Source organism: Zalophus californianus, chromosome 9 (assembly GCF_009762305.2).
Source record: "Zalophus californianus isolate mZalCal1 chromosome 9, mZalCal1.pri.v2, whole genome shotgun sequence".
NCBI lineage: Eukaryota > Metazoa > Chordata > Mammalia > Carnivora > Otariidae > Zalophus > Zalophus californianus.
The window spans coordinates 96,589,218-96,607,990 of NC_045603.1; the positions used below are offsets into that span (position 1 = coordinate 96,589,218).

Genomic DNA, 18,773 nt, shown 5'->3' on the forward strand with positions numbered 1-18,773 from the left:
TGGGAACCATGTATTTTAATGGATTTGCTCTTCCCTGTTTTAATCAGCAGAGGGCAGAAAAGTAATATAATTAGCAAATTCAACCCCCTATAAATAAGTCCTCAATTTCTGCCATCTATTTCCTGTCTTTGCTCTAGCTTTTTTTTTTTTTTTTAAGTGAGCTCTACACCGAAGGTGGGGCTTGAACTCATGACTCATATCAAGAGTCACGTGTTTACTGACGGAGCCAGCCAGGTGCCCCTTTGCTCTGGCTTTTCTCTAGGCTAAAATTCCCTACCTGCAATCCCCTTCTGCATTTGTCAAAAACCTACTCTCTCTGACTACCCATAACAAAAGCAGCCCTTCTTCTTTAATTTAGATGGATTCACTCTCTCCTTTCAGTTTCCCTGTGTATTCTGTTGATATCTATGGGAGTTATCACGTTCTTCCTTTCAAAACAGCTATTGATTTAATTATTGTTCCAGGAGGCCTTGGTCAATTACCCATATTAATCACTGCATAATTATTATTTTTTTGAAAGATGAAAATATAGGTTGTAACTAAACCAATCATTTTCAAGTAAGGTTCCAAAAGATCTGTGTGTCAGAAGATAAATTTCACATCACTGCAACAAGACAAAGGTGATGGTTGCAAAATATATGATAAGTTTTTGCCCTAAAACAATGGTACCAGCTTGCTGTTTAATGTTGCTAAGCAAACAATTAAACAGAAAAAGTAAGAGAAGGCAGGGCTCCCGGCAGACCCACGGATCTATCTTTCCAACAGTGAACAGAACAGACCCAGGGACACCCCTTCTACCAGCCTCTGACCACCCTCCAAACTTTTTTTCAGTTGCAACCTTGGGAGCCATCTTCTCGGCCACCCTCTGCCTCTGGGACAAGTCAACATCCTGTTTTGAGCTTACCTACCCCAAGTATTCTACTCACAAGCTGAGCACAGAAAACTCTGTGATAATACTTGAAGTGCTTAATATTGTTTTGAGTAGAGAATAAATTGGTGAGAAAATAACCCTTGAATGACCCTTCGTGTCCTGATATTTATGTCTCATTTCCTATTTTAAAAGAAACAAAATTAAGGCCTGACTTGATTTTGGAATGCATCATTTTATGGCAAACGACCAAAGGCAGACACTGTGGCTTTCTACCTTTCAAGGCCTTCAATGAGCATCGAATTGAATTGAAATGAATTAAACTGATGGTGAAGTTTCAAACCAAACTGGCCTGTAAGTGAGTGGACAGACCTGCCAATAAATAAGATCACTGGTCTTGAAATGCTCTGAAATAGCCATACGACCCATCGGTTCACAATCTATTTATATTTTGGAATAAGAAGTCCTCCCCTGTGCCATCCTGCCCAAATCAGAGCATATAACTTGACTTACAGGGCACATGCCTGTTTGTAGACCAATTTGTCAGACATTAAATGTTCTAGTAGAGAAAGAGGATAATGTGTGTCCCAAAGCCATGAAGCCAGTAATGCATGTTCTTCTCTAGCCCTGGGCATAATGGCCCCAGGAGAAAACTTGATTAACTGGGGAGTGAACAAACCTGCCAACAACAGAACTGCAAGCAGAAGGAAATAGCTACCCTTTTAATAGTTTTAAATAACTTTTTAAAATAATATAGGGGCGCCTGGGTGGCTCGGCCCATTAAGCAGCCAACTCTTGATTTCGGCTCAGGTCATGATCTCAGGGTTGTGGGATGGAGCCCTGTGTTGGGCTCAGCATTCAGCAGAGAGTCTGAGATTCTCTCTCTCCCTCTTTCTCTGCCCCTCCCCCCTAAAATAAATAAATCTTCTAAAAAATTATATAAATGTATTAAGCACAGAACCCACATCAAAATTCTTAGTGGACTAGCATAACAATTCCATTCAATTCAGAAGTAAATTAGCAATGCAGCCTCAGGAATCATGGTCAGTTGGGCTTTTGATATATCTTGGCAATGAGCCCAAAGAGCTCAATGTGTTCAGTAAGAAAGGCTAGGAAGGGAAGACAGATCCTCCACAGGCTGGTGATCGGAGAGCAGGAGCATCGAAGTCAATGCTGTACTCAGTAAACAGGAGCCAAGTCAGGTCCCAGGAAAGTCTTCAATAAATCATAAGCATCAAGGCTTTAGGCAACCACGAGCTCCTTGAGGAAGGTCACGCTCTGCATGTCTCAGGTCAGTGGGCTGCAAGCTGTAAGGAGATTTAATTTTGGCTACATTTCTCTTGTCTTTGTTCTCCTCATCAGGAGGACAGATTTGGGGACCTGAAACAGAAATTCATATATATATGAGTGGACTGATGTACTGGCCTTTTTCATACAGCTGACCAGCTTCAGCTTTGTTCCTGTTCACTGGGTAACAGCTCTCACTAGACTCTTGTTTTCTTTTTTCTTTTTTTTTTTTTTAAAGATGTTACTTATTTATTTGTCAGAGAGACAGAGAGAGAGGACAGGGGGAGCGGCAGGCAGAGGGAGAGGGGGAAGCAGGCTTCCTGCTGAGCAGGGAGCCCGATGCAGGACTCCATCCCAGGACCCTGAGATCATGACCTGAGCCGAAGGCAGACGTTTAACCTACTGAGCCACCCAGGTGCCCCTAATTACTACTATCTCTGTTCTAATATTTTAATGCCAGCTGATTTAAAGAATCCATTTTGATTTTGTGTATCTCTCTTCTAAAATCTCAAATTATCTCCTCAACACTTTTGGATCAGATTACCTTTTATACCAAAAGTAGTCCTTACAGTAAATTTCTATTTACATAGAACTCAATCAAGTAGAAGATTGAATAACCAGGTTTTATCCCCCAAATACTGTATAAGTTATTGTTATGCTGATACTAAAGTTCAGTAAGAATATTTTATAGTATCAAAAAATGATAGTGTATAAAAATAAATATCAATTCAATGAAATAAAACTGTAGAGATAATTTAGTTCAGAAATAATCTGCACTACAAGTTGATTTGTTTTTGTTTTTTGTTTTGTTTTGTTTTGGGGGGGTTTTTTGGCAGCAAAGCAGGTTTATTGAGCGATAGTAAAGTGATGGTACAAAGCTCCCGAAGAGGGAGGATACCAGAGAGGATTGTCACTACAAGATGATTTGTAATGTTTTTCCAACATGATTTGGGATCATCCCAATCAATATGAGCAGCTTATTTACTCAATAAAACAAGCTTAGCATGTGATATTATAAATAAGAAAGCCATTATCCAAGCAAGCATACTGTTGCCTGATTAAAGAATATTAATAGCAGGGTATGATCTGAAATGACTAGAATTCCTCTAGTATCTGGACCTGGAGGTTAATCAAACTTGCCATTTAGATCATTTAACTAATTCGCTTCCTCTGATTTCCCTATACATATTCTTATGATAACTTGTTTTCGATGCGCACTTTTCCATCAAACATACAATGCTGGCTAACCCTTTTCACTTGGCATCTTATTGTAAGCCCATACATTGATGACTGGTTTGCAGGTGAAATTTTATGAATTTTGTTTATGCTAATCAGACTCACTTGTTCAAGGCTGAATGCACTACCAAGAATGCTGGGACGGCAGTAAGCCCCCCAAAGTATTACCACCTTTACTGAAACAACCATCTATCTTTCTTCTGTGACATTGATTTCTTAGCTCTTTCTTCAACAAATACAATTTGAAAGTGCTTCTGTAAATGTATTGACGTAGGTTATTATTGTTGGCAACATCCTGATTGTTCCACTAACTTGTTCTAAATGATATATCTAAAGCCAATCTCCCCCTGATGTCTGTCAGAACAGTGTTTCTGGTTCAAACAATGCATTGGACAAGGTGCTTTTTATAGATCACTTTTGTTTGTGTTCAAGGATATGCAATCAGAGTTGCTACAAGTTCTGTAGCCTTTTCTCCATTCTCCTTATAAATTACCTGCTCATTGCTGTGCTACATTGAAGTCCTAGCTAGAGGAGGAGATTGCAAAAAAGATTTGTGTCCATCCTATTGAAATGATTGTAGCAGTTTGTTTGAATGCCCTCAGTGTTCAATAGCACATAAATCTACTGTGAAATATACATGTAATGGATTACTACCCCAGCAGTGGAGGGGGAAAAATCAACTATATCCCTATCTGTATCAACCAGTAAGAATCTCTGAAATAATAGAGGGGAAAAAAATGGTAGAAAAATATACTCCAATATTGTTTCTATAAAGTTTACATATTTATGCAGCAATGCTTTATACTATTTATGGTTCTAAACATATGTAGTAAAATTATCGAATGGGAATGGGAAAGACGCATCAACTTCAGGATGGTGGTTTCATTTGAATGGGAAAAGAGACTGGCATCTTTATGTGTATTTATAATATAGTTAAATTATAATAATCAACATTTTTAAAAACCTAAAAATAAAAACAAAAATTAGGTTAAAAGTTGTGGCAGGGGCGCCTGGGTGGCTCAGTCATTAAGCATCGGCCTTCGGCTCAGGTCATGGTCCCAGGGTCCTGGGATCAAGCCCCACATCGGGCTCCCTGCTCCGTGGGAAACCTGCTTCTCCCTCTCCCACTCCCCCTGCTTGTGTTCCTGTTCTCGCGCTCTCTCTGTCAAATAAATAAAAATAAAAATCTTAAAAAAAAAAAAAGTTGTGGCAGTAATCCAGGTGAGAGTGGTGAAGTTGACAGAAGACAGTGACAAATGGCATTAAAGAAAGGACTAAATAAAACAGTGATTCACAAACTTCCACTTTAGCTCTCCCAACGGGGGAAATAAGTGAACTCATACTTCCAGGTACAACCCAAAGTATCCTACCAAATCTAGAGTTTTGTATTTGAAGTCTGTATAAATTTTGCATTTTATCCCATATCATATGCATGTTTATTTTAATATCAATATATTTTCTATTGATTATAGAAGTCAATTTATACCTTTGACTCTGTAATTCCATCTCTAAAATTTTTCTAAGTCAGGACAAAATATCGACTGACATATGAACAGAAAGTCGTAACACTATTCCACCATGAAAACTGCAAACAATATAATGCCCAATGATAAACACTCTCTTAAGTAAAATATGTATCTAAATATTCGTATATAATACAGCCTTTAAGTGAACTATGTAGATGTTGGTGATTTGAAAAAAATTCCTATGGTAACATCGAGTACAGAAAGATACAAAATTATATATACAGTGTGATCTGAGCTATAAAAATCATATGTAACAACAATAAAAGACCAGAAGGAAATGTAGATATCAGGTACTGTTTTGATAATATTTTTCATATTATTTTGTATTATCGCAAAATAATTTTTTGAAGATTTATTTATTTGAGAGAGAGAAAGAGAGAGTGTGTGAGTGGGGGAAGCATTTATTTGAGAGAGAGGGAGAGAGAGAATCCTTAAGTAGACTCCCCGTTGAGCGTGGAGCCCGACTCGGGGCTCGATCCCAGAACCCTGGGATCATGACCTGAGCTGAAATCAAGAGTCCACCACTTAACCAACTGAGCCACACAGGTGCCCATCAAGATAATTTTTTTTAAGTAACATTGTTACCCTGTGAGATCTGCCAGGGAAAGTTGATAAATTTAAGGAAATTTGTTATTTCCCTTCTCTATGAAGTATTTCATAAATAATAAGGCCTACCTCAAGAAACAACCTGAAATGATGTTTATAAGTAACACATAGAATAATGCCTGCCCATCCTAGGCCACCAATAAATGCAATTCTTCTATCTAGAGTCTAATATACTGTCAAGTGCATCATGACTGTTAGATTATTAGGGCTGGTGTGTGTGTGTGTACTTAGGGAGATCATTAATCATGATGGATTTTCCAGGAAGACAAATTGTGAACACAAATATATTGATATTGCAGATCCAAGAAGTCATAAACCACGTTGCTAGTTTTATTTATTTATTTATTTATTTATTTATAGAAGGTTTACTCTGAGAACACCGCTCCTATTTTTTTTTAATTTTTTAAAAGATTTTATTCATTTATTTGACCGAGAGAGACACAGCAAGAGAGGGAACACAAGCAGGGGGAGTGGGAGAGGGAGAAGCAGGCTTCCCGCGGAGCAGGGAGCCCGATGCAGGGCTCGATCCCAGGACCCAGGGATCATGACCTGAGCCGAAGGCAGATGCTTAACAACTGAGCCACCCAGGCGCCCCACCCCTCCTATTTCTAACAGCCTACGCACATCCACATTCGTCAACCACCATGTCTTCATAATGTCGTAAAATGACATTGTCATCATTGTCCTGATAGAGCATGGAAATGGGAGACAGCTTGGTGGGGATACAGACAGCCTGGGGGATCTCTGGGTCAACTGTATGCATCAGTGCTTGCATGAAAGCATAATTGGAACTGTTGAGGGAGGTGGTCATCGAGAAAGGACAATCTCCATGGCAATAGTTTGCCATGAACCCTTTGGGGGCAATAATCCACTTGTGCCAACCTAAGTCCTGGAAGTTGATGAATAGCTGGTGATGATGGCAGAGGTTTCTGCAAGAAGCCTTAGGGGCCAGAATGGCTTCCCTCCTTCTTCGGGATGAAGGGTGGCATTGCTCAGGGTTGAGACTCACCACCAGCAGGGAAGCATGGAGGGACTGTCTCAGTCTGGCACAGGTGTCCTGAAGCTGAAAATTCACCCCCCAGTCTCTGGCCCCTTTGACCAGTATCTCTAGCAACAAACCTAAGTTCTTCTGGGGGTTGTTATTCCAATCCTTAGCCACGTCCAGCAGGTTGAAATGCACAACACCTTGAGGCCATGGTACTGACTGTAACACAAGTATTTTACCTGGTTTGGGGGTGGACTGGCTCCACACGTGAGGCTCCTGAACCAGGGACAGAGCCAACTCCAGTTCTGGTCCCTGCTTATAGTGAGTGTTGGGCCCCAAATCCAGGCTGAGCTGGGCCATTGTTAACTGCTCCTTATCGTGAATGGCGGACAGGTTAAAGTAGAGCCGCTTCTGTAGGCAGGAGGCTTGAGCAAGTTTCTCGGAGTAAAGAAAGAGACCTAGATGGGAACAGAGATGTGAGAGTCACCAAAACATATTTCACTTCAGATCCACCTATATGATATAAATGTCAAATGTTATATGACATCTACATATGCAAACTAAGGGCAGGAAATTATCATCTATACTCTAAACCCTACCACTGGGAGGATTTGTTTCTCTCACTCCTCATTCAAGGCCAGAGGTCCTTATCTTCACATCTGCTGGTTCCCAAGGGGTCCTGGATAGAATTTAGAAGGTCCATGAATTTGGATGGGAAAAAGAATTACATCTTTATTTTCACGGAACTCTAAATGAAATTTAGCATTTCTTTCAACTATGAATATGGGCAACAAATCCCAATAATATTTTCAGGGCCTATGACACTGTTACCAATAAAAATCCTAGGTGTGTTCATAGATTAAGCTGTTACAAATATCTTAAAATAACATTTACACTCACGCTACTTTGAATTTATGGTAAATATAGTCCCATCCCTGGATCTTGTTATTTGTTGCATTAATAAATGCATCCGTGTATGTCACTGTACACACATTTGGTTTAAAATATTTTTATAAATGTATTTAAATATTTAAATGATTTCCTTGGAAATCATATTTTATTTTATTTTTCTTTTAAGATTTCATTTATTTGACACAGAAAGACACAGCGAGAGAGGGAATACAAGCAGGGGGAGCGGGAGAGGGAGAAGCAGGCTTCCCGTGGAGCAGGGAGCCCGATGTGGGGCTCTATCCCAGGACCCTGGGATCATGACCTGAGCCGAAGGCAGACACTTAACGACTGAGCCCCCTAAGTATTTTATTTTAGTCATGTAAACCATTACTCTGAGAAGGAGTCCATCACCTTCAACAGAATGGCCAAACGGCACAAAAATGTTTAAGAACATCCTAGACAGTCAGGTGTTGCTCGCCAAAAATCTAACTACTTAGATTGACTTCAAAACAAACTCTTATCATCTAGCCAAGACTGGCCCTCTGAAATCCCATATGTTTCATCCTTAGATGATTCCTTATCTAAAGCCCCCAGCTGTCAATGTCAACAATTTCTGGTCCGGGGTCTCTGCAAACATCATCTCCCACTTCACTGAATATTGAAGTGCAGTGTGATCCTCCAGTTTCTCCACATGGACCCCTCTCTCTTATCTTTTGCCATTGTAGATGTAGTCTCCTTATTTTCAAAGCTGACTTCTCTGCCCAGATTTTCAAACCTTACCTATTCCTTTACAAAAAGGCCCAGTAGAGCTTATTTTTACCTTTTTATCCCCCCAGCTTCCATTTCTCCCTCTCCGCAAATAATTTCTTTGGCTTAATGCCACCATATTGTTAGGTAGGGTGTCTCCACCCTAGGTAGGGATTTTTTTTTAAAAGATTTTATTTATTTATTTGAGAGACAAAGAATGAGAAACAGAGAGCATGAGAGGGAGGAGGATCAGAGGAAGAAGCAGACTCCCTGCTGAGCAGGGAGCCCGATGCGGCACTTGATCCTGGGACTCCAGGATCATGACCTGAGCTGAAGGCAGTTGCTTAACCAACTAAGCCACCGAGGTGCACCAGGGATTTGGGGTTTTTAGGGGAAGTGGGGGGCAGAGGGAGAGGGAGAGAGAGAATCTTAAGCAGGCTCCTCACCTAGCACGAGCCTGACGCAGACTCCATCTCACCACCCTGAGATCATGATCTGAGCCGAAGAAATCAAGAATCAGATGCTCAACCGACTGAACCACCCAGGTGCCCCAACCCTAAGTAGGGATTTTCTAAGACCATTCAGCTTATGAAGAAATTACAACAGAAACCCAAACATTCCAATGGTGCCTGGCTGGCTCATTCGGTAGAACACGCGACTCCTGGGTTGTGAGTTCAAGCCCCACATTGGATCTGTGGAGATTACTTTAAAAACAAAACAGAAAGAGCCGCCCCCCCCAAAGACATCCTAACATTCTAACCATTCCCCCTTCATTCTCAAGTCTCATTTAAAAGACAATAAAATTAAGAAGCATTTGAAATTACCCAGCATATTCTTCAAGACTACCTTATCATCTTTCTCTTTCTTTTCATTGACCATCTTTTGAAAACGTAAGTCTATATTTGCTGTCTCTACCTCTTTATATTCTTCTGTTATTTTCCAACTCTTTACCCCTCACTATTCCACTGAAACATCTTTCTTAAAGGTTGGCTAACTGTCAAGTGCAGAGATGTCTTCATAGTACTTATCTTCTCCACTTCTCTGAAAAGTTGACCTCTCCTGTTCCAGGCTAGAATTCTAACCTATCCATCTCCCTTCCTCTTCCTAGCACGAAAATCAGATTCCTTAAGCATAAAAGAAAATCCAAAAGCCAGAATGGAAAGGATGGACAGATTTGAGAGCATGAAGATAAAAGAACTTCTATATTCAAAAGACATCATTTTTTTTTAAAGATTTTATTTATTTATTTGAGAGAGAGAGAGAATGAGAGATAGAGAGCACGAGAGGGAAGAGGGTCAGAGGGAGGAGCAGACTCCCCGCCGAGCAGGGAGCCCGATGTGGGACTCGATCCCGGGACTCCGGGATCATGACCTGAGCCGAAGGCAGTCGCTTAACCAACTGAGCCACCCAGGCACCCTCAAAAGACATCATTAACAAAATTTAAAACCACAAGGAACAACCAAGAAAACTTATAATATTCATGAGTTTAAATTCATAATTAGAAAGAGCTTTTACAGATGATCAAGAGGGCTTACAAATCATTAAGGAAAGGAAGACTCCTCAGTAGAAAATGGCCAGTGTGTATAAATAGGCAATTGTTTGAAGAAAAAAAAAAAGAAAGATTCATTATCCCTTTAAAAATGCATTCCACCGTATTAAAGAAATAAAAATCAAAACAATGAGATCATGTTTTGCTACCAGAGTAACAAAAATTAAAAACTAAAGAGTATTGTTACTCAATGGTCTTCACAGAATGAAATACTGTAAGCAATGAGAATGAGCTACAGATACACACATCATGGATAAATCTCACAAATACAATGTTGAGTGAAAGAAGCCAGATAGAAAAAAAGGACACGTTTCACATTTCCATTTATATGAAGTTCAGAAATAGGCAAAACTGATATGTAATGTTACAGGATAAAAATTACTCTTGCAGAGGAGTAGTGATTAACCAGAAGAGGGCATAAGGGATCCTCTGAGGGTTGTTGCTCTGTTCTGTTTAGGATCTGGATGCAGATTATTCTGTGAAAATTAACTGAGCTATTCTCTATGATTTGTGCACTTTTCTGTATGTATGTTATACTTCAATAAGTTTCTATAATATTTCTATAAAGATTGTTGTCAAATTGTGGGAGAGTGAGAATTCTTTTTTTCTTTTTTTAAAGATTTTATTTATTTACTTGCCAGAGAGAGAGAGAGAGAGAGAACACAAGCAGGGAAGCGGCAGGCAGAGGGAGAAGCAGGCTCCTCACTGAGCAAGGAGACCGATGTAGGAATCAATCCCAGGACCCTGGGATCATGACCTGAGCCGAAGGCAGACACTTAACTGACGGAGCCACCCAGGTGTCCCAGAATTCTTTTTTTTTTTTTAAGATTTTATTTATTTATGTGACAGAGAGAGACACAGCGAGAGAGGGAACACAAGCAGGGGGAGTGGGAGAGGGAGAAGCAGGCTTCCCGCGGAGCAAGAAGCCTGATGAGGGCCTCGATCCCAGGACCCTGGGATCATGACCTGGGCCAAAGGCAGACGCTTACAACTGAGCCACCCAGGCGCCCCGGAAAACTAGAATTCTTATATATTCATGGTGGGGTATAAATTTTGGAAGACACTTGCTATATATAAAAAGTATGATTGTGTCTGTCAAATAAATAAATATAATATTAAAAAAAGAAAAAAGAAAAAAGGTTATTCTGTTTAATTGGTTTTTTTTTTAAGATTTTATTTATTTGACAGAGAAAGACACAGCTAGAGAGGGATACAAGCAGGGGGAGTGGGAGAAGGAGAAGCAGGTTCCTGGCTGAGCAGGGAGCCCGATGCGGGACTCAATCCCAGGACCCCGGGATCATGACCTGAGCCGAAGGCAGACACCTAACGACTGAGCCACCAGGCGCCCTGAAAAAACGTATTTTGTATCCTGACTTTGCTCACGCGCTCCTGATCTTGAATAGCTTATGGGTTAATCTACTGTCTGAGTCTGACTTTCCTTAATTGTTAAAAGCTGATAAGAATACCTGCCTTTGGAATCTCGGGATGTGGCCAGGATCATGAGACAAAATATGTAAAAGACCAGCACAAGGCCTTCTACAAACCCCTCGGTAATTGTTACCTTCCCCTTCTTTTCTTTCTTCATGCCATCGAATTAGCACTCTAATTTCCTTACCTTGATCCAGGAGAAGTCTCAGTATGTTCCCACGGGTACCAAGATCCTTTATGTAGCATAAATCTTGGGAGTCCCCACTGGTTGCCGCTGCCTCTCGATCCCAGAAAATTTTCTTCAAAATAGAAGGCACAGGTTGGAACTTCTGGGGTGAAGGCACTTTGTCTAAGCCCAGAAATTGGAGAAAGACATGTTCTTGAAATTGGAATGTCTGGCCCAAAGCCACAGTGACCAGAAGGCGGAGAGCCAAGGCAGTCAGGGAAGGAATCATGGCCTCTGAGCGGAGACAAAGCGGGCCAGTCGGGCTGGAGAGACGTCGGTGGCCTGACTGCCTGGCAATTCAGACGCCGCCAATTTATCTGATGGAAGATAATCAAGTGTGAATTGCTCTCTTCCCAGCTCCTCAAAGGCAATTGGATGTCAGAGGACATAGAATTTTTTTCTCTTCTTTTGCTCTGCTCTTCCCCTCAAAAAGTTCACAAAGCAAAGATTACCAACGCATAGACTTAACTACAAAAATCTGAGGTTTGTCTGCAGTAGACAGACTGGAAAGGAGACATGCATTTATTCATGTAACAAACATTTATTAAGCATCTATTACGTGCAAGGCTCTGATAGAGGTGCTAGAATAGTAATGAAAAATGCAGAGTCTTGTCACTGACAGTCTATTTAGACAAATACATAGGCAGATTTCTGTTAGACTGTATCCACAGTGCTGTGGGAAGCCAAACCAGGAAGAGAAAACTCCACCCGAGGAATTCAATCTACACTCTGTTTTCAGCTCTAAGAGGGACTGAATTTTATTCACCTAACTTTGCCCTTCCTTTTTATTTAAAGTTGTATTTATTTAAGTAATCTCTACATCCAACCTGGGGCTTGAACTCACGACCCCAAGACCAAGAGTCCCATGTTCCTCAGACTAAGCCAGCGAGGTGCCCCTAATTTTGCCCTTCCTGATTAAAAGTCAAAAATCAGACTGACTGGGTTACTTCTGATTCTACTACTTTTTAGTTATATAAAACTGGGCATGTCACTTAACCTTCTGAAGTTTTTGTTTTCTCAACTGAAAAGAAAAACTGACCTTTTAATTTGCTATAGGAATCTGATAAGATGATGTATTTAAAGTGCTCTGCATGCCTGCCAAATGGCAAGCACAAAGTGTTCGCAGAGGAGAAAGCTTCAAAGTTGAAGTAAGTAGACGTTTTTCGGTAAGACAATCGCGCGTTCAAGGCTGAAGGAACTGATGTGGAAAGGCATGGAGGTTATTGAGAAGTTTATGGCAGCATATATCAATTTCTGGTTTTGCATTTTGTTGTTTTACCAAACTCCTAGAAGATTTCCAAATGCTATAGAAGAATTAGCTGGTTTCTTGCCAAACTAATTTTCATGCTTTTTGAAAACAGGGACTTTTTCATTTTACATTCTTTTATACCACCTATTCTAAGACCTTGTTTCCCCCAAAGGGAAAACAAAATATTGTATCTAATATATAATAGTTTCCCATCATCTACAGCATAAAGTCAAGACTCCTTAGCTTGGCATTTCTTTTTTTTTTTTAATTTTTAAAAGATTTTATTTATTTATTTGAAAGAGAATGATGGGGGCAGGGGAGGGCAGAAGGAGAAGCAGACTCCCTGTGGAGCAGGGAGCCTAACGCCGGGCTCAATTGATCCCAGGACTTCTGGGATCATGACCTGAGCTGAAGGCAACCACTTAACCGACTGAGCCACCCAGACACCCCCTTAGCTTGGCACGGAAAGATTGTATTGATCTGGCAGTCATATTGTTGCAGGATTGCAGGGTTCTTGTCCCATGGAGTCGAAGAATGAATCGAATGAATCTTGCGGACACAAAAGGGTAAAGTGAAGTGAACGTTTATTAAGTGAAGGTGAGAACAGAAAGGAAAGAAAAAGCTCTCTAGAGGGAGATGGGTCCCAAATGGGTGCCACTGAGGGCTGTTAGTGGCAGTCTTATTGAAAACTTGACCGGGAAGCTTGTGGCCTTGAGATTCTTGTGCCGTCTTGGTTTGTTTCCTCATCTCTTATTCCACTCTGTCTCAGCATCTCCACCTGCCGGAATAGTTCCGGAACCTGGTCAGGGGAGGCAGGGGGCCTCCTATCTCTCCTGCCTATTCCTTAACCCCTTCCCTATTCATGGGACGGGACCTGTGGGCAGAAAGAGCTACACTGGATTGTGAGGAGTGACTGATTGCATACTTTTTAATTAGTGGGGGTGGGGGATAGCGCAAGTCTCCAAGGAATCTGGAAGCAAGGCCTTCAGGAACTTGAGGGGCCAGCTGCTGCCAAGATAAGGTTACTTTTTTTCCTTTTTTTAAAGATTTTATTTATTTATTTGACAGAGAGAGACACAGAGAGAGAGGGAACACAAGCAGGGGGTGTGGGAGAGGGAGAAGCAGGCTTCCCACGGAACAGGGAGCCCGATGCGGGGCTCGATCCCCAGGACCCCGGGATCATGACCTGAGCCGAAGGCAGACGCTCAACAACTGAGCCACCCAGGTGCCCCTCACTGTGTCTTTTATCCCTGTCCCTCCCAGACGATATACTTCTGCAGAATGGGAGTCATGTGTTTTCATCTAAATCTCTCCACTGTGTATTTTCCTCTAAGTATCTCCACGGCCCAAGGAAGTGTCTGGCAGGTAGTAAACATTCAGTAGATATCTGTGCAACAAATAAATGTACGAAATGAATTGGTGCTATTTCCAGAGGTCTCATTCTTCTAGATAGCCAAGTTTCCCCCATTCCCATTTCTCCTATGTCCTCCTGCTTGCATCCTAAAAAGCTAAATGTTAACACCTTTATATTCATCTATAGGGGCACCTGGGTGGCTCAGTCAGTTAAGCGTCTGCCTTTGGCTCACTCAGGTCATGATCCCGGGGTCCTGGGATTGACCAGAGCCTGCGTCGGGCTCCTTGCTCAGCGGGGAGCCTACTTCTCCCTCTCCCTGTCCCTCTGCCTGCCATTCCCCCTGGTTGTTCTTTCTCTCCCTCTCTCTCTTTCTGTGTCAAATAAATAAATAAAATCTTTTAAAAGAAAGCTTTAATTCATCTACAATCTTCACCTGTTTTCAACAATAAGTGTGGGTTGCGTTTCATTTTTCCTTATTCAACTTTTCTGACTTCAGAATTAGGGGTACCTGGGTGGCTCAGTCGGTTAAGCATCTGCCTTTGGCTCAGGTCATGATCTTCAGGTCCTGGGATTGAGCCCCACATCTGGCTCCTTGCTCAGCGGGAAGTCTGCTTCTCCCACTCCCTCTGCCCCTCCCCAAAGCTCATGCTCTCTCTCTCTCAAATAAATAAATAAATAAATAAATAAAATCTTAAAAAAAAAAGTCAGAATCAGGCAAACTGGTTTAAATTCAGGTTCTACCACTTACGAGTTGTGTGATCATGACCAAGTCACTCAACTGTAAAGTAACAATAAAACATTCTTTGCTACGGTGCTGAGGAAATCTGATGGGATGATGTGTACGCAATGCTCAGGACAATGTCTGCCATTGAAGCATTTGATAAAGTCCATTACTATATCAGTACCCACAAAATGGAGGCCACCCAAGTAGCCTGATGCCCATGTCACAAAACTAAACCTAACTTAGCCTGCATTTATGGAAACACCTATTAGGAAAATTTAATATACATCAATCACCGTCCTCCAACTCAGCTTTAGCTAGCTCACCTTTCCCTGGAAAATAGGACTTGCTAGCCTTCTAAGGAAATCCCCAACCTAGCCAATCATGCCCTGTTCTCATGTTGCCTCTCCTAAAGCTCTATAAGACTTGCATCAAATAAATCCCTTGGGAACAGTGTCCCTTTGCTGTGAAGCACTGTACTCTCCCAATCCATGGTTGTTTTCTCTTAAATAAAGGACATTTAAAAAAAAAAAAGACATCGGGGCACCTGGGTGGCTCAGTCCTTAAGCGTCTGCCTTCGGTTCAGGTCATGATCCCAGAGTCCTGGGATCGAGCCCTGCATCGGGCTCCTTGCTTGGCGGGAAGCCTGCTTCTCCCTCTCCCACTCCCCCTGCTTGTGTTCCCTCTCTCGCTGTGTTTCTCTCTGTCAAGTAAATAAATAAAATCTTAAAAAAAAAAGACATCAAACTTGTTACTAAATTGTTTTAGTTTTGTCATTTACTAAATTGTTTTAATTTTGTCATTTGACATACTTGATAAAAGTTAGCTGGTATTAATTATTGTTATTTTTGTTTATTAAAAGGGAGTTTAATCAAGGGAAAGAAAATAATTGAGAGTGTTTAATATAGCGATATATATATATATATAGCAAGAAAAAGCACCACATCAAGCAAGAGTCAGAAGATCTAATGTAATCACAGTTCCTCCAATGACCATGTAATCCTGGTTGTTTCACTCAGTGTCAGTGTTTTATGATACCTACCCAAGCATGGAAATTTTTTAAATAGAAAGATTTAAATGGTCTGCAATGTCATAAATTGTTAACCTATCTGGGCCTCACTTTCTTTACCAATAAAATCACAAGATTGAATTGGATTGTCTTTAAGGATTTTTACAAAAATATGTGATTCTGGATTTTCAGCCCAAATCAGAAATTCAAAAGTGAGGCAATATGGGTAAATAGCATAGAATTGGTTCTGTAGTCAAGGACTTAGATTAAAACCCCAGCTCTATCATTCCCTGTCTGGGGAGTCCTGGACAAATTGTTTCTCTGGCTTTCAGTTTTCTAATCAATACAACAAAAAAGATATCGGTCCAACAGAATTATTGTGATCATAAGTATAAAAGATATTTAACCTCAGTAGGGAAAAAAAAGCAGATTAAAGCAACGAAATGTCTATCAATTAGCGAGATGAGAAAGACAACAGCAGAGCACCTGGATGGCTCAGGGGATGGAGTGTGCGACTCTTGATGTTTTTATTTATTTATTTGAGAGAGAGAATGAGTGGGAGAAGCAGAGGGAGAGGGAGAGAGAATCTCAAGCTGACTCCCCACTGAGCAGGGAGCCCAACCTGGGGCTCATCTCACAACCCTGAGACCACAACCTGAGCAGAAACCAAGAATCGAATGCTTAACCAACTGCACCACCCAACGCCATTATTTTACTATGAAGTATATTATTTATTTATAGTTATGTTTAATGGGTGAATGAATGACAAGAACTATAGTCTGAGTAGGACTAGTAATAGAATGTTGGGGGGAAAATCCAGAAGGTAGGGGCGCCTGGGTGGCTCAGTTGGTTAAGCGACTGCCTTCGGCTCAGGTCACGATCCTGGAGTCCCGGAATCGAGTCCCACATCGGGCTCCCTGCTCAGCGGGGAGTCTGCTTCTCCCTCTGACCCTCTTCCCTCTCGTGCTCTCTATCTCTCATTCTCTCTCTCTCAAATAAATAAATAAAATCTTTAAAAAAAATCCAGAAGGTACACAGGGTTAATATTTTTAGTATTTTTCTATATCCTATAAGACCTCATTCTTGCCATTTAACAGTCTGAATATTTTATCATATTGCCAAAAACAAAAGCAAAATAATAATGAATAAAATCCCTTAGAATCACATTAATGACTATAATAATATCACTTTGCATGCACTATATTTTACTCATTTAGGAATATTTTTAATTTTTAGACACTAAATAATTATGCTGCATTTCATCACATGCCAATTAAATTTTATCTGCAGTTCATATTATATTCTTATTAAATTATAAGTCTAATTATTACTTCATTGCACATAAAGACTGTTAAGGGTCTTAAATCTTTTGGACAAATTGTTTTAGATAATGTTTCAGTTTATACTGCCAACAGTTGTGGGCACCCCTATTTATATTCCTTTAGAAATATACAAATATAGAGAATTATTGTTTGATTTGGTTTGTTTTTTTTTTTTTAGATTTTATTTATTTGACAGAGAGAGCAGGCAAAGGGAAAAGCAGACTCCCCGCTGAGCAAGGAGCCCAAGGAGGGAACCTGTCCCAGGACCCTGGGATCATCACCTGAGCTGAAGGCAGCCGCTTAACCGACTGAGACACCCAGGCGTCCCAACTTCATTTTTTTAATGGCAACACCCTATTCAGTTCAATAATTTTTCATGTTACAAACAACTCTGTTTATTAGCACAGACCTCAAGCGGGAATCACACTATATTTCCTGGGTTAGGTCTTCTCCCAGTCTCTTAACATGTTTCTGTCTTTCCTAAAACTTCTATCATCTCTCTCATCCTCACTCTCATCTTGCTCCTTAAGTCCCTTAGAAAACTGAAGGAAGCAAGAGAACTTCCAAAGCCTCTCAAAACCACACCGACCTACTTACCCACATATGCACCCACACACTGTGCCTTCCTCTTACTGTGAATGACTATCCAAAGCCAGTCTCTTGGCTTGTGTACTGACTGCATCCCTCTTGCTTATTCCAGTTCATCACTAAGCTATTCTCTTCTCTCTTCACCTCACCCATTTCTCCCATCTTTACTGGATCCGTCCTAGTGGTATATGAACATGCTATCATTTTTCCCATCTTAAAATATAAAAAAAAATTGGGGGGGAGGGAGGACCCCTGGGTGGCTCAGCCCGTTAAGGATCTGCCTTTGGCTCGGGTTGATTGAGCCTGGCTCAATCAAAGCAGGCTTCCCGTTGAGCAGGGAGCCCGATGCGGGGCTCGATCCCAGGACCCTGGGATCATGACCTGAGCCAAAGGCAGACGCTTAACGACTGAGCCACCCAGGCGCCCCAGGTCTCTTTTCATTTATAATTACATTCACTATCTTGGTGACCGCATCTAGTCTGTGGCTTCTAATACCATATATATGCTGATGAATTTTTGTCTGCTCAGACCTTCTCTCTATTCCAGAACTATTTTACGAAGCTATCTGTTCATCTCCTCTTGGGTGTCTAAAAATCATTGTAAAAGTTTATATTATTCAAAGTGGAATTTCTGATCTCCATACCATACCCTACTTTGCATCACCACATGCAGGCTTTTCTACCTTAGCTAATGCCAACCGTGTCCTTTCAGGTGTTCAGAACAAAGCCTTGAAATTCTCCTTGACTCTGTTCTCTCATACCCCATATTCAGTTCATCAGGAAATTCTACTGGCTCTATCTTCAAAATATTTTCAGAATCTGTACTCCCCTGAAGCCACTCTAATCTGAGACACTACTATTTCTTCTCTAAATTATACCGTAACCTCTAAATTGATCTCTGCCTTTATATTAGAGAGAGAATGCATGTACGTGAGAGGGGGGAGGAGCAGAAGGAGAAGGAGAGAGAGAATCTCAAACAGACTCCCCACTGAGTGCAGAGCCCAACACGGGGCTGGATCCCACAATCCTGAGATGAAATCAAGACCTGAGATGAAATCAAGAGTCGGACGCTCAACCGACTGAGCCATCCAGGTGCCCTACATCAGCCAAATTCTTTAAAAAGTTCAGTTAACTCATTCATTCATCTGCTCAGAAACCCTCCACTGGCTCTCTGTTTCACCT

At 41.1% G+C, this 18,773-nt stretch overlaps 1 protein-coding gene across 1 annotated transcript; it reads right to left on the reverse strand.

Annotated features, from left to right (window-relative positions):
- Positions 1 to 2,102: 2,102 nt before the first annotated feature.
- GDF3 (growth differentiation factor 3) lies at positions 2,103 to 11,578 on the reverse strand. The gene is made up of 3 exons (XM_027594239.2): positions 11,311 to 11,578; positions 6,748 to 6,966; positions 2,103 to 2,248 (listed from the first exon to the last, which is right to left on the reverse strand). The coding sequence occupies exons 1-3, from the start codon at positions 11,576 to 11,578 to the stop codon at positions 2,103 to 2,105; spliced, it is 633 nt and encodes a 210-aa protein (XP_027450040.2).
- Between the last annotated feature and the right edge of the window lie 7,195 nt (positions 11,579 to 18,773).